This window comes from Sciurus vulgaris, assembly GCF_902686455.1.
Source record: "Sciurus vulgaris genome assembly, chromosome: 7".
NCBI classification, from domain to species: domain Eukaryota; kingdom Metazoa; phylum Chordata; class Mammalia; order Rodentia; family Sciuridae; genus Sciurus; species Sciurus vulgaris.
The window spans coordinates 87217077-87241602 of NC_136467.1; the positions used below are offsets into that span (position 1 = coordinate 87217077).

General features: G+C 36.4%; 1 protein-coding gene across 3 annotated transcripts in view; it reads left to right on the forward strand.

The window, feature by feature from the left end:
• The window catches only part of COL12A1 (collagen type XII alpha 1 chain), a 108555-nt gene that overhangs the window by 38519 nt on the left and 45510 nt on the right, over positions 1 to 24526 (forward strand). For 2 of the 3 annotated variants that reach the window (XM_079146436.1, XM_079146437.1), the window contains exons 15-35: positions 235 to 501; positions 895 to 1087; positions 2183 to 2304; positions 4083 to 4232; positions 4315 to 4434; positions 4534 to 4698; positions 5374 to 5520; positions 8392 to 8531; positions 9631 to 9760; positions 11458 to 11600; positions 11913 to 12042; positions 13034 to 13170; positions 14216 to 14345; positions 17602 to 17741; positions 17992 to 18124; positions 18220 to 18246; positions 18948 to 19090; positions 21215 to 21344; positions 21686 to 21825; positions 22209 to 22338; positions 23796 to 23938. In XM_079146436.1, coding sequence (XP_079002562.1) covers positions 235 to 501; positions 895 to 1087; positions 2183 to 2304; positions 4083 to 4232; positions 4315 to 4434; positions 4534 to 4698; positions 5374 to 5520; positions 8392 to 8531; positions 9631 to 9760; positions 11458 to 11600; positions 11913 to 12042; positions 13034 to 13170; positions 14216 to 14345; positions 17602 to 17741; positions 17992 to 18124; positions 18220 to 18246; positions 18948 to 19090; positions 21215 to 21344; positions 21686 to 21825; positions 22209 to 22338; positions 23796 to 23938 — 2960 coding nt within the window. The remainder of the gene's footprint in view (positions 1 to 234; positions 502 to 894; positions 1088 to 2182; positions 2305 to 4082; positions 4233 to 4314; positions 4435 to 4533; positions 4699 to 5373; positions 5521 to 8391; positions 8532 to 9630; positions 9761 to 11457; positions 11601 to 11912; positions 12043 to 13033; positions 13171 to 14215; positions 14346 to 17601; positions 17742 to 17991; positions 18125 to 18219; positions 18247 to 18947; positions 19091 to 21214; positions 21345 to 21685; positions 21826 to 22208; positions 22339 to 23795; positions 23939 to 24526) is intronic. The other variant, XM_079146438.1, reaches the window with a different exon arrangement.

The following is a 24526-nucleotide window of genomic DNA, read 5'->3' on the forward strand; positions in this document are numbered from 1 at the left end:
TATGAACTTCCATTTTTTTAGTATTAGCTGGATAAAGAGAAAACATCTTACTGATATCTTGCTGAGATTAGGTTCACACGCCATCATAAATTTATGAGAGATTACAATGCTGAGTAAGAGGACAGTGTACACATTTAAGAAACCACATAGTTCCTTTTTGCATCAACAAGGAAGTAGTCACACATATATTTTCTTTAACACAGTATATATTTTAATTTCCCTTTTATTTCACAGTATCCCAAGATTCCAAAACCTTGAAAGTGGATGAGGAAACAGAAAATACAATGAGAGTTACGTGGAAACCAGCACCAGGGAAGGTTGTCAACTACCGTGTTGTATACCGCCCCCAAGGGGGAGGGCGGCAAATGGTTGCTAAAGTTCCCCCCACCGTCACTTCCACGGTACTGAAGCGGCTTCAACCCCAGACCACATATGACATCACAGTTCTTCCAGTTTACAAGACAGGAGAAGGAAAGCTTAGGCAAGGATCAGGAACAACAGGTACAAAATAATAATACTTTTATTGGAGGAGAACGTATATAACATTTTAAAAAGGAGACTTTAATATCTATTTCATTTGTGAATATTTGAAATTGAATCTATAATAAATTCAATTATATTTATTACATGAAATACCTAATTATAAAATTATTTTTACCAATCTCCTGGTAAAATATTCCTACCTATTAATGTTCAAATGCTAAACCAACTTGAATTGTAAGGATTATTTAGACTCTTGGGTTGTGCTCTCTTATCAGGACTTTTATTGCACATGTTTTAGGGATTGCAATAGTTAACTCTTCTTATAAATATGCATTTTTGTAGGCACTAATAGAAAATGCCAAAAGCTTAGCCTTATGGATATTATTTTAAAAATCCTTTTTATCGTTACAGCTTCCCGGTTTAAGTCACCCAGAAATCTCAAAACATCTGACCCAACTATGTCAAGCTTCCGAGTGACTTGGGAGCCTGCCCCTGGGGAGGTGAAGGGTTATAAAGTCACATTCCATCCTACAGGGGATGACAGAAGACTAGGGGAGTTAGTCGTTGGACCATATGACAACACAGTTGTTTTGGAGGAACTTAGGTAAGAATTAATTACATTTGTGTTAGAAGATTGAATCAACTTGTGTTAAAAGATTGAATCAACTTATGTAAATCAATAGGCCTCACATCAATAATCACTTGTAAGTGTCTTTGTTAGCAGAGTATTCAAAATCAACTAAATCTGCTTTCTTATGCTTGATGATACTGGAGTTGAGGTTAATCAGAGGCTTGCAACAGAATTTTGGCCTGAGCAAAATGTATGTGATTTTTAATAATTTTGTTATTAAGTAATCAGGAATGACGTTTTTTCAATAGCACCCTGTTTTAACAAAACATCCATATCCCACCATTTCACCAAAATTGCAGGCATTTCACTACAGTTGTAGCCATGTAGGAATGTGGGGGTTCCTGTGCCTTCTGGAAGGGCCTGAGTGACTCATGGTGAGATCCCAAGTGTGGGTCCTCCTTCGGTGTGACACACTGGAGCCAAAAGGCAGGACTTTCTCTGTGTTTGGTGCCAGCTGGCAGGAGAACCCTGGGCTAACTGAAGGTCGAATTTGAGGCCGTGCAGTGGAAAACAAGGAAGTTTGAGTTTGAACAGCATCCTTCATTTATTAGAGTAAAAAGAATGGACTACTGTGCATTGTCACTTGGAAAGTTTGTTTAACTGTTCATTCAGCAATATTGAAAACTATGTAAATGCTTGCTAAACTTTTCTAGTATAGGAGGTATAAAATTTATGAAGCACACTATGTGCCAGGCTTCATGCTAGGGGTTTTAGGCTACCCTGCAAGGCATGACATTTCATTTTCTTAAAGCCCATTGCTTTGAAACAGCAGAACAGAGTTCCTGATCCTTCTCTGACACACTGAGCAGCACTCTGCCCATGATAGAAGGGCAAGGTTGAAATGGTGCTCTGAGTCCCTGAAGTGGAGTGCTAGATGGCTAGTTTCTCTTGATACCTCACAGGGTAAATAAACTAGAAAGTGATGGAAATTATTTTTCTTCTACTAAAATGCTGTACTTTATAAGTTACTCTGAGTAGAAGTTTATTAGTCAAGATAAATGTCTTCAACAAAGCAAAATAATGCCTTGAACCAATAGTCCATACAGACTATTCACTTTGCCATTTCAGGGCAGGTACCACCTATAAAGTAAATGTTTTTGGAATGTTTGATGGAGGAGAAAGTTCACCACTTGTTGGACAGGAAATGACAACTCTTTCTGACACAACTGTAATGCCAATTTTATCCTCTGGTAAGACATTGAGCTATATTCCCTAGGAAAATTTAGCATTATGAAACTATTTCAAATGTGCACTATAAAGTTATCATACAATGAGAAGTAACTAACATTTTTTCACTAAAATGTACTTAAATAATTTGCATGCTCCTTTTTGATGTTTGAAGAAATTCTTCAAGGCATCCAGTCAAGCATACTTTAGATTATTTTTTAGGTTTCTTTTTAATATTGTTAGTACATTATACTGCATTATTTAAAGATTAATAGATAATAATAACTGTAGATAACATCATACTTTTCTAACATTTTTCTTCTTTTTAGTGACTATGATGCAATTGTATTTTATTACAGTAATTATATATCTTTACTTCAATGATATATTTGGGATGGGCAAGCAGAGTTAGGTTACAAACAAGAGTGGGCAACCATGACTTGGGAAGCAAACTGGTAACATAAGCCCTTTAGATGTTCTGCCCCTGCCACAATTATACCTTGATATAGATATGGAGATAGTTTTTACATTCTTAGAGGAGGTGGAAGTGGTGGATAGAGTTTACTTCTAAATATTTTTTCTATCATTTATTAAAGAACAGTAGATATAAGCAGAGCAGGAACTGGTTTGCAAAGTCTTAGGTGCTTGGAATAGTATTTGGGAGTCTTTAATCCTGTATACAATACATGAATGGTACATTGTACTTTGTAGTGTGATGAGCATTACTTAATTTTTTTCAGTGCCTTTTTTCATAATGTCAAGATCAACTGTTAACATTATAAGGAACTGGAGAATTCATAGCTGGTAACACATGCTTTTAGAAAAGAGAACACTTGAAATCTTGGATGTGCATAAAATAAATGAAAGTATCAAATCTTATTGTTTTGCATTAATGTTTTCTTGTTTTTCTTATGATGATATTAACTGACTTATATTTTTATTTTGTAGCTTTTACACTGAGGATATTGGGATTATTTTCTCTTTCCAAAGCACCCTAGCTTTGTATCAGTGTTTGTGTGTCTCTACGGCTCTCAATTTGTATATTTGTGTACTTTTCTAAATTTGCCTTCCTTCTTTCTTGATTCTTTAAATGTGCAAACTTTATCATTTGTCTTGACCTGATTTTTATACAAAGTAGATGATAAGTTTAAATAATTAATAACTAAATGATATAATAGTATATCAGATTTTTAAAATATATCTTTTCTTTATAAAGGTGATATTTTAAGAGTCATGTGTCTGATCCTTCATAATATATGTAATAGTCACCTGGGAGTTAAATTATATTAAAAGATATTTTTGGCTCACTAAAGCCATTTCTAGTTTACACATTTAAATAGTCCATTTCATATTTACCTGCAAATTGCTATTAAATATTACAGAAGAATGCAACATCTTATCTTTAGATCACATTAAAATTTTATTGAAATTATAAATACTTTATTGTCAGACAGCTACACATGCTAATTTATTTCAGCTATTGAGTGTGTGAGCCTTTCAAATTTATAATGGTGGTCTAATTTAGGTCTTCAGGTTCTATGATTCAGGCCGGGAGATATAGTCAAAGATGAAGGAAAGATTTGCCACTGAAATAATCTTTGAAGGAGTTGATTCTGGTGAATGTTATTTTAAGGTTAATAAGTTCTATGGGCATATTTTTAGAGTCTTATACTGTGAATAATTCAGTTGAGCTGCAGTATTGCAACAGGCAGTATGGAACACAAAGTGGGTGGTAGAAGCTAGGGAGAAATCCTGCCAACAATTTGCTTCTCACTGTCTTGTCTCGTGATTGCTGTGCCAGGGATGGAGTGTCTCACCAGAGCTGAAGCAGACATTGTGTTGCTGGTGGATGGATCATGGAGCATCGGCAGGGCAAATTTTAGAACTGTGAGGAGCTTCATTTCCCGTATTGTGGAGGTCTTTGAGATTGGCCCCAAAAGAGTACAAATTGGTAGGTTCTGACAATACCGATGACATTTAGATATTTTCATTGTGTTCTTTTATATACCCTAAAGCCAATGGTATTCTTTTAGCCCTTGCTCAGTACAGTGGAGACCCCAGAACAGAGTGGCAGTTAAATGCTCACAGAGATAAGAAGAGTTTGTTGCAAGCTGTGGCAAACTTACCATACAAAGGAGGCAATACTCTCACAGGTGAGTGAGGATGCCCTGGTACTCTTTTCGGTTCATGCTTTTGGTTCAGCACGTGGCCAAGAAGTGATGTGACTGATTCTCTTTTAAAACTCCCACTAGGCATGGCTTTGAATTTCATTCGCCAGCAGAGCTTCAGGACTCAAGCTGGCATGAGGCCTCGTGCTCGCAAAATTGGTGTTCTCATTACTGATGGAAAATCACAAGATGATGTGGAGGCACCGTCCAAGAAGCTCAAGGATGAAGGCGTGGAGCTGTTTGCCATTGGTAAATGCTGGAGAGGGCAGTGGTGCCTCTGGGGTTACAGAAGTCCTGAGGACATTTTTGTAGTTGAAAATTTCTCTGAAGCCTGAGCAAAACAAACGAACATATATTCCCTATCATGTAATTTATCAAAATGATGTGCCAGGAAGTGAGTTCATTTTCTTCTTTTCTCTTTGTAATGAGACACAACTTCATGTTTTTTTCAGAAGAAAAGTAATGGATTAAGAGAAAAAAATGTACTATATTAATAGGATTCAGGAAAATTCCTGTTTGATTTTTCACAGAACTATATTTATCTTTGAAATCCATTATTTTGCTTTCCAGAAAAAACACTAAAAAGACACTTTTTGCTGGGAAATTAGTGATAGAAGCATTTAGAAAAAGGCATTTTAGAATACCTTTCAGATGATACTATTTTTTATGTCTATTTTATAACTACCAAGTAATCATTTTATCTTTTTATACACATGCATATTTCCTTTCAAAATTTTTTTATTTTTTATTTTATAGGAGTCATATAATTCTTGAAGAAAATAATAATATATTCTAGTTAATAAGTTATTAACCTTCATAGTTAGCCTAATTGTCATTGATTTAAAGAAGTTCTAAAATATTTGCTTCATTTCCTCAATTTTTTTCTAAGTAGTGCTTTTAATTTACATGTATCCATGCTTTAAGGTATTAAAAATGCTGATGAAGTTGAGCTGAAGATGATCGCAACTGATCCTGATGATACCCATGCATACAATGTGGCAGATTTTGAGTCGCTCTCCAAGATCGTGGATGACCTCACCATCAACCTGTGTAACAGTGTCAAAGGGCCAGGTGAGCTTAGCCCAGGGCTTCTCATCTTCAACCCTGTTGATATTTTGAGCCAGAGAATTTTTTCTTGGATGGAGAGGGGGTGATTTTATGTATTGTAAGAAGTTTAGCAGCATTGTGGATCTCTGCCTTTTGGAGGCCAGAGGCATCCCTTGAGTTGAGATGAGTAGGACTATCTTTGTATTTATATATGGCAAGCACCCAAACTGAGGGCTTTTGGAAAATTAATGATAAAAATTATGGTTGTCCTTAGTATTTAAGAAAATACCTTTTAATAGATTCAGATTATGGTAAAAACTTTTCTTTCTTAATTTACTCTTTTTTTTTTAAATTGTTCTGATTAGTTGTACATGTCAGTGGAATGCATTCTGACACATCAAACATAAATGGAGTATAACTTCTCATTCTTCTGGTTACACATGATGTAGGATCGCACTGGCTGTGTAGTCATAAAGGCACATAGGGTATTAATGACCTATTCATTCTACTATCCTTCGTATCCCCAATTTACTCTGGTTTTGAGAGAATTGCAATGAGTTCAACAAAGAATGTATGGTAGAAGTGGTTCATGGGCTTTGGATAGTGAGGTCACATTTTTTTTTTTAATGTTTCTTCTTGATTTTCTCCAAACTTTTGCAGATTTTCTTTATTGTCAAATGGCTGCTGGGCGTGGGGGTAGGGAACTGTACCCAGCTGAAAATCACTGCTTTAGCCTCTGTTTTTTTTTTTTTTTTTTTTTTTTTTTTTTTTTTTCTGATTATTTTCTTGGAATGGCACCAAACTGGAAAAGTGTTTCTAGCTTATCTGGGGATGTACTTTGTGTATGTGTGCTTGCACCCCCAGCAACACACTCAGGGAGAGAGAAAAGAGGGGTCAGGAAGGGAGAGACAGAGAGGGAGACAGGGGGAGAGAAAGAGAGAGAGATATAGAGATTTGCTTTGTCATTAGATGGCTGTTCGTAAACTTTGTTATCTAAAATTTAGTACTTTTTTTGATTTCCTAATTTGAGTAGAACTGGAGGAGGGGTCTTATATCTGACTTTCTTTTTTTGCCTCAACTATAGAAGGTTAGAGTTGATACTTTATCCTTGTAACACTAGAATATAAAGGGAAATTACTAATCTTAGAGTTTGGACTTTTAGAAATTATATAATTTCTCTTTACCAGTGGAGGAACTGAGATCTAGAGAAGTTAAAGTACTTGGTCAGGGTCAAATGGTTAAAGATGTTTTAATGGATCTTTGAGAAAAGCAAATATGAATAAGGAATTAGAATTTAGAAATGAAACTCTAGAACTGGATTCGTAATGAAAAAGGATGGTGCAAAATGATTATTATCTGTATAAAACATAGGTCAAAAAACATGGTAAACACCATAATGGAAGGTTTTTGGAAAATCAACAATAAAAATTGTGGTTCTTATTATATGAGAAATTTCCTTTTATGTGTATATAGATTATGGTAAAAACTATCCTTTAACTTATTCTGGTTTTGGAAAAGTTGGAATGAGTTTAACAAATAATGTGGTAGAAATGGTTCATGTGCTTTGGGTACTGGGGATACATTTTTTTTTTTTTTTTTAATGTTCCTTCTCAAGTTTCTCTCTCCAAACTTTTGCAGATTTTCTTTTTTGGATTTTGAACAACAGACTGACCTTTTCCCTGGAGAAATAGACCAACTGGGCAGCCAAAATTTGTAGGCTCTGGCTCTGGATTAACTGAGAGAGTTGTAGTTTTATTCAGTTGGAGAGAACTTTGAGTGGGGATGAAAACATCTTTTATCTGTTTTCCTTTATTTTTTTATCAACTATGTAATAGTTGCATTCATTCTAGTTTCCCAGACAGTAAAACTGCTTGATAATTTTGCAAGCTTGACTATGACCCAAGTACAATAAAGGTTAGGATACTAAGAATGGAAATGCTCTCCCCAGTTTTGGCTTACAAAAATGGAGAAAGAGTTTATATGAAAATGATTTGTCATGCTCAGGGAGTCATTGGTCTAATTCTTTTTCCTTTAAATTATTATTTGGGACATCTTCCTATTGGTCACTTTGAACTTATTTCTTTCTGTTTTTGTTTGGTTCGTTTGCTTTTTGCAGTTCTGGGGATCAAATATTGGACTGAGCTATATACCCCAGTCCCATATTTCTATTTTCATTGATATTTATTTAAGATATTGTTATGTATTTTTATTTCACCTATATCTACATGTGGGAGCAAAATCACAGGCAGTGGGATGTTCCCCAACTTTTTTTCAGGGCTAACACAGGGCTTCTTACTGGGCAAACACTATACCACTGAGCTACATCAAAGCCTTGTTCCCAAATTTTAAAACCACATTTATCCATACAGAACATAACTTTCAGCTAAGGACATAAGACATGAAAAAAATAAACACACATACACACAAACACATGTATACACACAGACATGTACCAAAGTAATAATGAGAACAGGGAACTCTGGTGGTGTTAGTGGTGATAGAGACAGTAGAGAAGCTAAATTGTCAGGACCCAAATTCTTACTTACTGCTTATATTGATTATGTGTATAGGGGTGAAGACAGAAGGAAGTATCCAAGGAAGATACAGAGGTTTGGGTCAAGGTATTTTAATAGTGATGTCTTAAAGAAGAGGAGGATGAAGTTTAAGGAAAGACATTGAGCTCTGGTTTGAATCTTCTAAGGCTAGAAGATTCCTTTGACTACTCTCATTCAGAGCAGACTTAAGGGCCTCTATACTGACATTATTTACTTAATATGTGAAAGGAAGTGTGTAAAAGCTTCAAATAAAGTACTCAATACTGTTTCAATTAAATTTCAAACTTCATCACCTTGCTGCAATAATGAAAAAGTACATGCCCTTTATTTCCACATGTAGGTGACTTGGAAGCTCCTTCTAACCTAGTTATTTCTGAGAGAACTCATCGTTCCTTTAGAGTGAGCTGGACGCCCCCTTCTGACAGTGTGGATAGATATAAGGTGGAATACTACCCTGTTTCTGGAGGGAAACGTCAAGAAGTGAGTAAACAACACCTAAACCCACTCTTTTCTCAAATCGAGATTAGGTCCCTCTCATTAGGGCTGTGAGAAAACTACTGGATGAGGGGCAAGAGGACTGTGGAGAGGGGCAGAACTGAGTTGGAAAGGGTGCTTTCTGTCTTTCTGTTCCTGGCTAGGCAAGTACTTCCATTTGAGCTTAATGAAAGGGAAAGGCCATTGCTTAAATTATTATGGTTTTTAAGAATTGTAGAATATCAATATGATTTTTAAATTTAAAGTAACTTTAGGATAGCAATTTATTTGTGAGGTTGTATTAGAATCATAGAGTTGGTAAGGAACATTAAAGATGATCTAGTTTTAGAAATGCAGACACCATACGATCCAGCTATACCACTCCTTGGTATTTATTCAAAAGAGTTAGCACACAACAGAGATACAGGTGTGCTCATGTTTATAGCAGCATGGTTCATAATAGCCAAGTTATAGAACCAGCCTTGGTGTTTGTCAACAGATGAACGGATGAAGAACATGTGATATCGCACATATATACACACAGTGCCATTATATTCAGTCATAAAGTAGAACGAAATTATGTCGTTTTTAGGAAAATGAATGAAACTGGAGAGCATTGTATTAAGAAAAATAAGCTAGACTCAGAAAGACAAGTGTCACATGTTTTCTCTCACATGTAGAAGCTAGAGAGTAAAAAGGAAAAATAGTGAATTCCATGAAGCTAGAAGTCAGAACAATAGGGAAGAGGAAGAGGATAGGGGAGGGGGAAAGGGAGAAACTGACAATGAAATTGATCAAATTATGTTATGTGCTTGTAAGAATATGCTACAAGGAAACCTGTTGTTCTGTATAATTAATATATACCAATAAAAAGAATAAACCATAAAATTGTAATTTAAAAGTCCAGTTTTACACACTCATTTTACAAATAAGAAGCAATAGCTGGGAGAATTTGATGTTAATTGTCTAAGATTTCATTGTTGCCTAAATGAAAGACAATGGCCCCATTGAAATATAATTTCCAAGCTCATGGCAGTTAACTACAGTAGAAAAGAGGGAACTGATTAAAACATATGTTGCTATTATTTTTTATTCACCTGTCCAGTTTTATGTGAGTCGACTGGAAACTAGCACGGTATTGAAAGATCTGAAGCCTGAGACTGAGTATGTGGTCAATGTGTATTCTGTGGTAGAAGATGAATATAGCGAGCCTCTGAAGGGCACAGAAAAAACTCGTAAGTCAGATTTTAAAAAAATCTGAAACACATTTTCTCATTGTTTTGTTTTCCAAGATAAAGTAGTCATGGTCTATGAGAGATTTTTGCCAGCCTTTGAAATGATATCTTTATTCAGTATTCATTGAATGAATATTTACCAAATGCTTCTTCATGCAGGTGCCCAAAAAACAGTGGGTTTTCCACTCTTATTGATTGCTCATGCCATCACAGGACCCCACTGGTGGAATAGGTGGCCATGGCCTTAATAATTTGCAAGGAAAATTCTTTTAATACTGTTATTCACTTCTCAGGGTACTGAGGATTCCTGCTTTCAAGAAAATCTCTTAAAATGCAAATATACCTTTCAGGGGGATAATACTTCCAACTTTATTCTAGTTGTAACATCAAACTATTTATTGAGGAACTAAAATCTTCAGGGACAAGATACCAGAAAATTGCCAAGTAGGGAGTGCGGCTTAGGTGAGGAAGAGTTACTGTGCAGAGATGATCTATTTCACCTCTGCTGATTACCAGACCTTCCTACTGGCAACAGGGTCTCCCTGTTTTGTCCTGTCCATTGTACTTTGCTGGCAAAACTATAAAGGCTTTGACTTCGAGTGCAGCTTTTGGGGGAGGTATTCCTTGCTCCTGTTCCTGGGAGAGTTCCCAAGCCCGTATGAAGCTACTCTTTCTTTCTTCCCTTGGTTAGACATTAGGGACAAGAAGATAATTTGGGGCGGGGGGTTATTGGGGATGAAACCCAGGAGCACTTAACTACTGAGTCACATCTTCAGCCCTTTATTATTTATTTTGAGACAAGGTCTCACTAAGTCGTTTAGAGCCTCACTGTTGCTGAGGCTGGTCTTGAACTTGCGATCCTCTTGCCTCAGCCTCCTGAGTCACTGGGATTATAGGCATGCACCACCATGCCTGGCTGAAAAACCTATTTTAAGGAGTGACATCATTATTTTGTAGGGCAAGAACTGATTCCACTTACTGCTCAGTTCCTGAGGTCCTTGTCTCTTCTCTTTGTATTCAATCATAGGAGATGGGAAGTAATGCATTTTGTAATCCATAGGATTAATGTGATAATTTCCTAAAACCTTTAAATCAATCTTTGAATAAAAAATAGTTGAAAACTATATGAGTATTAAGTGAAGAAGAGATTGCAAATTTGTTATTCTGCCTCACAAACCTATCTTTAAAAAGCCTACAAATCTCTATGTTCCACTATTAATGTACAACATACTCATTTTAAATGTATTTTTTTTTTTTTTTGGAGAAAGATGAAATAATCTACTATTTTGGTTACTTATGTCTGAAGTTCTATGACTGAAGAATAAAAAGAGCCAGCTTAATTATATTTTAGAAAGGGGGATTAAAGTCTCAGGAAGTTATTATCTATTTTGACTTCTCTAGGGATCCCCTGGAATGTAATTTGCAATCTAAACTTTAGAATTGTTTCTCCATTTACTAGTTGTATATGCAGTTCTGAGAATTAATTGCAATTAGCAATGATATTGAAACTTTTCTTCTGGGGGAGGAGAAGGATTATGTTAACTGTCACTTATTTCTTATGTAACCCATTCTCTGTTTAGTGTATACAAATATGAATAAAGTAAGAAACAAAGGTTAAAAAGAAAAGTGAATGAAAAGAAGTAAACTGATGCCTGATTTACTTATTTATTTATGATTTTGCTTTTATGTTTCGATAGTGCCTGTTCCTGTAGTTAGCTTGAATATTTATGATGTTGGTCCCACCACCATGCATGTGCAGTGGCAGCCCGTGGGAGGAGCTACTGGCTACACCTTGTCACACCAATCTGTTAATGCCCTTGAACCGACCAAACCCAAAGAGGTGACACATATTTGTTTCTTTATCATTGGACCCTCTGAGACCTTACAGTTTTACAGTCCCCATTATACTTCATTTACTTATGAACTAGTTCATAACTTTACACATAAAACAGAAATGTAGAAAATTTGACTTGTGGCCCATAACATCTTTTAGAAAACATTGGCATGAAAAAAGAAATGCATTTCTTATAAATGAAAAATAAAAGCTGTGTTGCAATCTAGTGGATACAAATAGACTTCAACTAGATATCCCCAGTAAATGGAAACATTTGATTTGAATGTCTAATATGCTTTTTGGCATTTTCATATGCAGATGCGTGTGGGGCCAACAGTGAATGATGTGCAACTGACTGACCTTCTACCTAATACTGAATATGAGGTCACAGTTCAGGCTGTTCTGCATGACCTCACTAGTGAACCTGTCACCGCTCGGGAAGTCACCTGTAAGATGCTGCTAATTTTCCTTCCCTTTTTATTGCTATAAACTTGACATACATTAGAATGTTTCTTTTACATGATGCCAGCAATAATTAGATAATTCGTGCATAAATTACAGAGTTGTTACTTTAGACAAATGAATTTGAGAATAAATTCTAGACTTATGGTAGAAATTTAAATCGATTCTAGTATGCACATTTTTGGGGGACATTTATCATGCCTGGTATTTGAGAAGATCTAATAATCCATAGGGTTTTACTGCTGGTCTTGGTAAGATGTTTCTGTCAAGCCACAGAACATGAAATAATGGTACATCTTACAACTGATGTTGTTTTAGACCCTTGAAATACAGTATATAGGAGAATGGCAATATTGGGTGAGTGTGGTTTTGGAGAAGATATTCAGGGTTAAAATCAAGGTATTTTAAGTTCCTGATGAAGTAGAAATTCTACTTCTCTACATTATACACTTCCTCCTTTTTAAGGTAAAGTTTGTTGGACTTTGTAAAAGATCTATCATTTGGATTTTCTTCTAACCATTTAGGCTTCTATGTAGCTTTTCTTAGAAGCTCATTGGGTGCTTACTGTTCTTTACTCTTGTAACTACTTGTTTTTCTACCACATTCTTAAGGGAGCATAACTCAATTTTGTTGTCTATCACAACTGATTTAACTATCTGATAAAGAAACATGAGCTGTGCATTTATGATGAACTATGATTCATTATGGCTGAGCAGCAAGTTATTTAGAGTGGAAGAAAATTAACATATAAATAAGAAGTTAGTATTGTGATAAAATGTATCTTATTTTTAAAAAGTCTTCATAGGAAGTATTCAGCTCTGTCTGGTAGAATCATGGTACTTTTATCTTTAAAATTATTTTTTCAATTATTTTGCTGCACACCTTTAAGTTTTCTCCAAATTCTTGAAATCTTAGTGGATGTTTTGGAGTTTGTGGTTGAGAGCCACATCTGGGTCTCATATCTCATGCTTCTCCAGTGCCTTTACCCAGACCTCAAGATGTGAAACTCAGAGACGTGACTCACAGCACCATGAATGTCTTGTGGGAACCTGTGCTTGGAAAAGTGCGTAAATATATTGTTCGATACAGAACACCAGAAGAAGATTTCAAAGAGGTAGGTTGAAAATCAGAAAGGACATGAAATATTTGCTTTCTCAGAAGGCATAACAAAATAACTTTATGAATTATAGATGATGGTGTGAATTAAACACTTGTCATTTTACTAATATGGGGTTGAAAACTTGTGATATTAATAAAGCACTTTTTAAAAATCATATGTTGGTCTGTCTTGGACATTTAGTTCAGAAATGTTTTGCTGTGTGATATTAATCTCAAAAACAGTGTGATCTTTATCCCTTTGTAGATAAAGAGTTATAGAATTCAAATGGTATTTCCTTCTCATCTGAGGCCTTATATGGTGCTCTCATTTTATGAATGACTAAAAAATGCCATCATGTTTCTAAAAATAAAAGATATTAAAAGGATGCAAGAGAGAAGAGAGGAAGTTTGTAAGATGATGGGAAGATGGGACAGTTGAGCAGAACAGAGAGGAAGGAGAAATATGTTGTCAGAAGAGCACCCCTTTGGGATTGATCTTTTTTGACATGACTTTGGGGTGGAGAGCTCTTTTTCAGACAACTTGATTCAAAGTAGGAGCAAATGGAGCCTTTTTGGAACATAGAAATAGTTCCTCTTAGCACCTAGGCATTTGTAAATGCTGGTACTTTGTAGATTATGACAAAGTTAATTTATACACATGCACACAGTCATGTCATTCTAGTTTCCATTTCAAGATCTAGTGGGTTTCACAAGGATATAGTGCAAAGTGAAAGAGACAATGCATAGGAGAACATTTCTGAAAGAAATTAAGTAGTAATACAAAGAGAGGTGGAAAATGGTTAGGTCATGTGAATCCATACACAGTTATCATTTGCCAGTTGGGTCAGATCTGATTCTAGTACACACATTTTTTTTTTTTTCCACTTTGGAAACATTCAGACTGTATCCAACCCTTGGGATTCTTATACAAATTGAAAAATACTGCTGCTTTTTTCATGTTACAATTCTGATGTTCCTGTGTTGAGAGGTACAGTAAACAATGGAGAGATTCTCAAACCAAATCCTTTGTAAAAAATAGTTCCACTGCTCTGTTATTATAGGTCGAGGTGGACAGATCACGGGCCAGCACCTCCCTCAAAGACCTTTCCTCACAAACCCTGTACACAGTCAGTGTTTCTGCAGTGTATGATGAGGGGGAGTCTCCCCCAGTGACTGCTCAAGAGACGACCCGTGAGTTGTGCCTCTGCTCTATTGATACTTGGAAAGCAACACTCTGCATGCATGTGTGCTTTAACTTACTGGAGCATTTCATTCTTAATGTTCTTTTTGCTAGTTTTTAATAATTGTTGGATAGATTGATTTTTTAATAATTAAAAAATTTTTTTGGTACTCGGGATTGAACCCAGGGGCACTATACCAGCTGAGTCACATCCTTAGCCCTTTTTATTTTGAGCCATGGTCTTGCTAAATTGCTTAGAGTCTTGCTAATTTGCTGAGCCTGACCTTGAACTTGCCATCCTCCTGCCTCAGCCTCCTGAGTCACTGGGATTACAGGCTTGTGCCACTGTGCCCAGTTTAAATTGTCTTTTTACTTATCTTCTTTGTATCCATTCCTTTATTATGCTATGAACCACTCCCATTAATTCTTCTTGTTACTTAACTGGTGTGTATGGGTATAGTAGGGTAGGGAGAAAAGCATACTTTTGATACATGTTGGACATTTTCTCTGGAAAACATGAATTAGTTTTCAAATAATTTCAAGATCTCATTATTTGTAAAGTGCTATCAGGGTAACAAAAGTATCTTTTTTTTTTTTTTTTTTTTTCTTTCAGTACTAAGGCTTGAACCCAGGGTCTTGCACATGGTAGGCAAGTACTCTAAGTTTGACCTACATTCCCAGCCCTTTTTATTTTTTATTTTGAAAAAGGCTCTCGCTAGAAGAACTTGTGGTACTCCTGTCTTATTGTCCAATGAAGCTGGGCTTATAGTTGTGCACCACCATGCCTGGCTTGCTTGACTTTTAAATAGCTACTCTGCATTCATCTTACTCTCTACTCATGAAGGCAGAGATGTTTATTTTGCTCAACTGTGTATCTCCAGGGCCTGGTACATAATTGCTTAATTTGTGCTCAGCATACAGTTTTCTAATCCAATGATTAACCTGTAATAACTTAATCCATCTAGGGCCAAAATTATTGAAGTCTAGAGCCAGAAATGTTCCAAACAAATACAATGGGAGCCACATAAGTAACTTAAAAATTTCTGGAATCTGCATTAAAAAGATAAAAAGGTGAAATTAGTTTTAAGAATATGTTTTAGTCAACCCAATTTAACCAAATCTTTTATCATTTCAATATTTCAGTTTAATTATGAATGACATTTCACTTTTTTCTGTAAGAATTCTTTGAAATCCAGTGTATATTTTCTATTTGTAGACCATCTCAATTCAGACTAGCCACATTTTAAGTGCTTAATAGCCACATGTGACTAGTGGTTTCCATGGACCTAGAGAATTTAAATGACTTGCATGGCCTTATTTAGTAATCTAGAGGTGGTATTAGCCTGCAATTAATGTTCCAGTGCTATAGTCTGGAACTTTCACCTCCTATCCAATATCCCTTACCAGTCTCAATAGCTTCTTTTTTAGTGCCCAGCTGTCTACATCTGATCAGGGCATCTTGTCAAATGTCACAGCCTGCTTCCTTACTGCAGACATATCCACTTCTCTCTTTTTGACTGCTGTTTTCTTACCATGTGGGATCTCTTAGCAATTTCAGTTGTCGTCTTGGCACCTAGTAAGGGTCGTGGCCATAATGAGGATTGATGCATATGAATAGACCAGCAGCTTTGTATAAACACAACAGGCATCTTAAATAGAAAAAAGTCAAGAAAAAGACTAGTGAAATAGTAATTTGGTATACTAGATTAATATTTCCAATATATGTATTCAATCTTAAGATTTCCAAATATATTATTTTCTTTCTTTCTTTGTTTTTTTTTTTTTGATATGGGGGGAGGGTCTCCTATGTGGTCTGGCCTACTTCAAACTTCTGGGCTCCAGTGATCTTTTCCCCTCAGCCCCTGAGTAGCTGGGTCTGCATGTGTGTGACACTGCACCTGGACCTAATAAATTCTAGAACATGCAAAGTGCATCCTTAGTAATTGATTTGTTTTGCAGTTGTGCTTGTGGAAGCAATACTACCCTCTGATTTATTGCAGTGGTTCTTTCATTGTACTTAGGAACAAAGTTTTGATGGTTCTGGGTTTTGGTTACTAGGGTATAGGAAATCAATTGATAATGAAAGCCCAGGATGGTGGCAGACATTACAGACTGCTTGTGCTACACACTGACCAGAGTGCTTGGCCAGCAGAGGGGCCATGTGGTGGGATTTTAGCATTTATCAGGGCCTCTGGGGTTTCTGTTCTCTGGTTAGAATCAGTACAGTCAGTTTCATGTCATGTTTAAGTTTAATGATGTGTAGAGAAAAGCATGTGCTTACTTAGATCAAAACATGTTCAGAGTTTCTTTCTTGTGGTAATCCTCTTAGCTTGGAATTGCTATATATTAGGGTAGGTATGTTCCAAACAAATGTCAGAATGTAATATGTTAGTGGTGTTTGAAAATCAAGGTAGACGTTCTCAGTTTTAAACTACAGTGATGTATGCATTTCTTTAAAAAAACAAAATGAAGCACTTTCCTTTGGGTATTAGAACAAGTTCTGTAGAACAAATGAGTACCTATTTCCTGAGCATCTTCTTGAAGTGTAATATAGCAGCCTGCTTAGTTTGTGACATTCTTGGGTAAGAAAGAGGGTCTCTTAACTGGGAGTCCATGTCTGTCTCTGGGGTAACTGACAGACTGGATAAGGTTTGTGAACTCTCTGATGGTATATGCCAGACTTTGTTCTTTGTATATTTCTGTTTAACCAGATTCACAGACTCAGAGACCCAAAAGGTTAGAAGCCAGTGAGTTAGAAGAGTATTGCTAAGTGGCACCTTTAAAAATATCATAGTGAGAGTAAAGCTGAAGGGCTGTCCTCTTCCCCAAGGGATGCTCAAGAAACAGATTGACAAATTCTTGGCTAACTAAATCTACATATGCATCTTTCCTACTTTGTGTCCCACTTTGCTGCCTTTTCTCTTATAAAAGCTTTCCTGGCCATTTAGTGTTCCTAAGATGAAGATTTGAAATAAAAAAAGTTTTCTTTATCTTCCTCAAAGCTGGCTTTGAATAAAACGTATTTTCCTGCCTCCCCCACTAAAAATCATCATTTTAATAGAATTTCAACAACAACCTATTAATATCCATATAGTACTTGCCCTGTATTGTATTTATTTTTCAAATGACTGAATTGGTAAAAAATTTGGTCTCAAAGCAACATAGTTCATCAGTTTCTCCACATACATTATTAAAATAAAACAAAGCGGACATTCTATTAAAAGAAGTCGGTACCACAATTAGTCCTGCCTTTTTTTTTTATGATAGGAACTGTTCCAGCCCCAACAAACCTAAGGCTTACTGAAGTAACACCAGAGAGTTTCAGAGGAACTTGGGATCATGGCGCTTCAGATGTGTCTCTCTACAGAATAACCTGGGCACCTTTTGGAAGCTCGGATAAGATGGAGGTGGTGTTAATATACTTTCTTTTTCTCCCTCTCTTTCATTTCCCAATTAATTATAAGGAAGCTTGTTTGAAATATACATTATTTCCATTGCCAAATATGCAGCCTTTCCTATTAGTGACATCTGAGCTCATGGCATGCATCAAAGCAGGAAGAACATCTGTCTAAATGATGTCAATGAAATGCCATTGAGTGTGTATCATATAAATGGAGACTTAATGTTGTGAACATGTTTTTGTCTTCTTTCCCCAAGACCATCTTAAATGGAGATGAAAACACCTTAGTGTTTGAAAACCTGAACCCCAACACTCTCTATGAAGTTTCCATTACTGCCATCTATCCTGACGAGTCAGAGAGTGATGACCTGAGTGGCAGTGAGCGTACATGTAGGTGTTCAGCTTTCAAAATTGATATTTTAAAGTTCATTGTTAAAAAGTAGAGCTATATTCATAACGTTTCCCCAAATTCTGTTTTCTTTTAGTGCGTTTGATACCCTTAACAACACAAGGTAAGAATTTTTAATTTGCTGAATTGTTTGAGTGAACAAATAATGAATGCATGAATGATATCATAACATAACATTTTGAATATACCTTCTGTTTTTTAATTGTAAGTTTTAAGCAGGGACTCTTTTAAATAGGCTTTTCTTGAAAAACTTGGTTTTATTACTACTTGTTGAGGATGTATGGGTTAGCATTAAACTCATATCAGGTTAGATGACTTAAACAACATGAATTTATATTCTCTTAATTGTTGAAAGTGGGAAATTGAAGATCAAAGGACCAGCCCATTCTGTTGCTGATGAGGGAGGGCTCTCTTCCTGGCTTGTGGGCAGTTCTTTTCTCCCTCTGTTGTCATATGGCATAGACAGAGAGAACAGACTCTGATGTCTCCTCTTAAAAAGACTAATTTCATTTTGTGGTCCTTAGCCTCATGGCCTCATCTAACCTCAAAGGCCACATCTGCAAATGCCATCATATTGGGGGTTAGGATTTCAACATATGGAGGAACAAGGTTTTGGGGGACTCAGGCACTTAAGCCATACTATGTACTCATTTATAAGAGATAATGACCGTCTTTATTATGGGCTTGAATTTAATTCTAAATCTAGAGGTACACAGCTATCTTGATTTCCTTGGGAACCATACATATTTTTGTAGGGAGGCCTTGTTCTGTGTACTTATGCTGTCTTTAACAATCCTCTTTCAGCTCCAAAAAGTGGTCCGCGAAACCTTCAGGTGTACAATACAACATCTAACAGCTTGACTGTCAAGTGGGACCCTGCTAGTGGTCGTGTGCAGAAATACAGAATCACTTATCAGCCTTCAACAGGGGAGGGCAATGAGCAGACGGTAATTTGTTTTGCAAAACCTATAATTTGGACAAATTCTACTTATTCCTTTTCAAACTCCATTCACTGTCAATGTAAAGTCATGCTTATTTAAGGGTTTAAAGATTTCTGGTATTGAATGGGATCATTTGACCCCTTAGCCAGCACTCACATCTGGAGGGCATCATAGAGACTTAGTGGATGTTCTCACAGGGGATGATAGTTGCTCTTCACAGTAGCTTTGGAGCCTTGGGCACACACCTCAGTGCATCCACATTTCCCTCAGAAACTATTAGTGCTGGATTATCCATGAAGATATCAAGATACTTTCAGGGACTGTGTAGATCTTTAATCTATCTCTCTCCGACCTAATCAAGTGCTGAAAGTTTGCTAAACTCACCAATAAACTTCTTTTCTTTTCGGTATCCTTATTTTTCTGGTTTTGCATGTCACAGGGTGTCGTCTAGATCTGATTTGGAAGGTCATTCATCCAATTCAAAATATTTATCATTTTTATATACCAAAGGGAGGTACCCAAGAAAGATGATAGAACTGTAAACGCAGAGCCATCATCTTTATCTTCTGAATCCTCCCTTAATTAATAGAGCCTTGCTTCTCTCCCTTACTAACTTTAGCTCTCTGTCTCTGGGCTTTTACCAGCTTTACCTTTTATGAATTGCATGAGTAGAAATGCATAATTTCTCCTAGGTCAGGAAGCATCACAATTTTTACACAAATAGGATTATATTTCTGTTGTTATTTCAAAAACTTTTCTTGGTGAGATATAGAACTTTGCTGACTTTTTTGGTAGGTTATAATATTTTCTTACAGAGCCTTAGAGAGAGACATGAGTTTTTAATTTAATCATCACACTTCCTGAGAACAAGCAGATGGTTCATACCTCTTGCTAGTTTAAAGTTGCTAGCAGAGGTTGAGGCTGTCAGTGATTAACAGTATGTGTTTAAAGCCCCCTGCTCCTCCCTGAATGGGTTTAACTGGATCAGAAACCTTTCCATCTGTTTCAGTGCTGGTCCATGAAATAATCAAAGTAATGCAGCATGAATGCTGGAATTATTTTGGAGAGTTCAATGAGAAAAGTGGGAGACACTTCTCTACTTACTCATGAGACTAGTTCTCCTAAGTAGATGCTTTCCAATTTGTTAAGTATCAAAATTTTATAAAAGTGGCTTGTACTAATATTGATGCCTTTCTCCCATAACCTGAAATGTTAAATTTTTTGAATTAGCCACTGTAATTCAATTGGCTCCTATTGAGGATGACTGCAGTGATTCACTGAGGTTTTCTCTGGAATTCAGACGACTTGAGTGGATGGGTGCTAAGTTGGAAACATCTGGTCTGTACTAGCACATCCAGCCAATGTGTGCTCATTGTGGGCAGCATGCCATTTTCATGCAATTTTAATTAATATGGCATAAACATCTGAATTCGGTAGACTGTTAACAAATCGAACAAATTTTCTTTCAACAAGATAGCTAGATGGCCTTAAGCAATGAATAAAAAATTGCAGACTCCCTAATTGAAGTAAATTGAGGAGCTTCATACCACAAGTTTGGTATCATGGAGACCACTGGGAACCCCTGCCTGAGTGTGGCTTGGCAAAGGGTCTGGTCACGTCGTTTACACAGCTAATGCTGTTAGAGTGACAGTGTTTGGGGGAAACACCAAGAGCTTTAGATCTTTTGCTGAATCATTTTAATGTGTTTCTAAAGCAAATAAAAAACATCTGTAAAAAAGTAAGAATAATATGGAATGGTGTGGAGCTTCTAAAGTTATGCAGTTCTTTGGTATCTTAAAGTTCCTTTGTAGCTCACTTAAGATTAATGTGCCTCTTCTTGGAAGAGTTCTGCGAAATGTGTTTTGGATGAAATTTTGTAGTGCTGGCGGCTAGCAAGTTGAAATATCTTTTTGAGGTCACCAGTTTGAAGCTTGAAATCCTTTTTATGATTTGAGGTGCATACTTTACATTTAAAAGTATACCATAAGATATATTTAAACCTTCACTGTGGTGCATGATTCCAGAAGTTGGCAGGGGTCTCAGATGGTTCCCCAGTGGAAAGAATTTTCTAACATATTAGTGAGATGGAGAGAACAAAGCTAATGTTTATTAAGGCCTGTTTTATTTAAGACCACCATAGGAGGACGACAGAACAGTGTGGTCCTGCAGAAACTGAAGCCTGACACTCCTTACACAATCACTGTGTCCTCCTTGTACCCTGATGGTGAAGGTGGTCGAATGACTGGAAGAGGCAAAACCAGTAAGTGAAATCAGAGTGCCTGTAGCTTCTTAAATAACTCCCATTGAATTGGCATCTCACTTTTATCTGTAAACATTGAGGTGACATAGAGTTTTTCTAATCTTTTAAAGCAGTATAGATCGCCTTTTTAACATTCTTGCTTGAAATTATTTGCTTCTATTTGTGAAGAAAGACTATTACTTTTCAGGATAAAAAAGTCACTGGGGCCCAAATGTCCTGTGGATAAATGAGCCATGAGAGTATTTGTGGGGTATATTAAGTGTCTCTGGGAAACGTCACTTGTGTTTCAGGTGTGCTTGGTTTTGGGGACCATACAGTGATGTGATTTCTGTGTATTTCAGAACCTCTGAATACTGTGAGGAACCTAAGAGTGTATGATCCTTCTACCAGTTCCCTGAATGTTCGCTGGGACCATGCAGAGGGAAATCCTCGCCAATACAAACTCTTCTATGCTCCAACAGCAGGTGGCCCAGAGGAATTGGTAACTACTTTTAAAGCTGCCTGTAGTTATATATAAGTGGAACTGAAGGAGTTAACTCTTTGCTTCATAGCTGAAGAAATTCATATTCATGTAATAGGATTTGACAAAGGGTAAGCAGTTGGTGCCTTAGAGTCTGGAGAGTAGGGGAATTGTGGGAATGGGGGTAGGACAAAAAGTAGTCATTCTAGGAAGTTCTAACAAAATAAAGTGACGGCATAGAGAGAAAAATTTGTAACCTCTTGTAACTGTTCATTTGTGGGAACATTATTATATCAAAATATTTCAGAACTTCTTGACTTGGTGTTAAATCAGTATGATGGTGTTTGAAGTATTATTTCCTTTAAAAGTTTTTCAGATTAAAAATTTTTAATTAAAATCTTTAGGTACCAATCCCTGGGAATACCAATTATGCCATTCTTCGGAATCTGCAGCCAGATACTCCATACACTGTTACAGTAGTTCCTGTCTATACTGAAGGTGATGGGGGGCGCACATCAGATACTGGAAGGACATGTAAGTAAACCAGCAGAAGAAAGACTTTGCATTATAAATTTTGCTTTTCGTTGTAAAGATTATCTAGGTCCAGTAGAGAAAGGAAAATTCAGACTGGTAAAATTAAAAACAAAAATTACCCACAGTTTCACCCTCAAACACCATCGACTGCTAACTTCTTAGTGTAGGAAATAACATATTAATAATGACAATTATGATAATTTCAGGATTTGAGAATGTGTATATACTCACCAGTATGCTACTTTAGTTATTGTCTCTCACTGACCACAGTTCCCTGAGTAACTTTTGTGCCTTATTTATTTGTGGAAAGCCCTGTTTTACACTTGGCTTTCATTGTGTAAATTGTTTTTATTTCATTTTATTTTATTTTTTTGGGTACTGGGTATTGAATTCAGGGGCACTGGACCACTGAGCCACATCCCCAGCCTTATTTTGTATTTTATTTAGAGACAGGGTCTCACTGAATTGCTTAGTGCTTGCTTTTGCTGAGGCTGGCTTTGAACTCATGATCCTCCTGTCTCAGCCTCCCGAGTTGCTGGGATTACAGGCGTGCGCCAACATGCCTGGCAATTGTGTAAATTGTTGAAATCTGTTCATCACATTAGTTGATTGCACATATCTCTGGTTTGCTAATGAAGTGCTTTTGGGAGTTAAAAATCTGCATGCTTTCATTTGCCATTAACGTCATAAGAAATCATTTTACTTATGGTTTTACTGTTCTTTGTAGTATTTGTTTAAAGGCTTGTGTGCATACTTACAAGTATTTATTTGGCTTTAATATACTTGCTGATGGCTGGAAGGAAGCAGGCATGGATGGCTTTTTCTGGTAAAACACCAAAGATGTTTTATCAGAAACACTAGAGAGATGATGTTATTGGCCAAGCTAGAGTTTGGGGTTAGTACACGGATTTAATTTGCAATTTTTCTAAGTCCCTATTGGGGCACTTAATTAAGAACTGAGTATATTCTTATTTCTCCCCACCTCTTATCTAAAACACAAAGGACTTTCAGTAGCTATTTGTTGAATGAAGTTGGAATGAATGAAAGAATGAAAAATTGAAATTAGCTGAATTAGATGGCTGCATGGTCAGGTTTTCCTTAGAAGACAGACTGTATAAAATTCCTCCTCTCTCTCCATTGTCTATACTGGAAATGGAAGCTCCTTTTCCAGTTTCCTTTCCCTTGCCCCATGTCCATTTATGGCCAGTTCAGTTCTACTAGTCACATTGTTGTTTATTGAAAACAACATTGCTTCCATATAAACAAAGACCTCAGCTGGCTAGCTTTGACTGAGCTTGGATTTGGAGACTTTTAATCTGCTTTTATGTATAGATAATTAGAAGCTTAAAGAGGGGGTAGTTCTTACTATATTACAGAGTATAAATTGTGGAAAAGCGATGAAAACTTGACATGCATAAACAGACTTAAGAAACAGGCATTGGCTTTCATTTCCTCAGTGGTGAGAGGTCTGGCAAGAAACATCCAAGTGTATAATCCTACACCCAACAGCCTGGATGTTCGCTGGGACCCTGCTCCTGGGCCTGTGCAGCAATATCGCATTGTGTATTCTCCTGTGGCTGGCACAAGACCCTCAGAATCTGTAAGTAATTTTGTCATCTTTGAGCTCAGCAAAAGAATTTTGTAGATTCTGTTGTGGCTTCTGCCATGGCAGCTGACTAAGAACAATAAGTCAATTATTGGTGTGTCACTGCCTCTGGAGGAAGCTGTGTTTCCTGATGAATGCAGTTGCATGTTTGTGACACATTTGGTGCCTGTGAGAATAAAAGCCATAATCATGCCGGTATATAATACTTAAGTGATTGGTTTTGATCAATTAAGGCAAGCATCTTAATGATTGGTTTACTTAGAAGAAAAAAAAGAACTTTGGGAAAATATAAGCTAGCTGTCTATATGAGTTAAAAACCTCAGTAATAAATATAAAACATTACTAGACCTTGTCAATGTGGGCTTTTATTGTAAAGTATAAATGTCTTTATTATGAAAATACGTTAAAGTTTGCTTTTACTGGCCCTTACAAATTGCAACCTATCTTTAATTTATAATACAACTCAGCTTGTAAATAGATTAATAAATTAGAACTCTGAAATTACTAATAATAATAGTGAATAATAATAGTGTCAGGATACTTAAGTGAGAATAAATATATAGACTAATTCAATTTATAAGT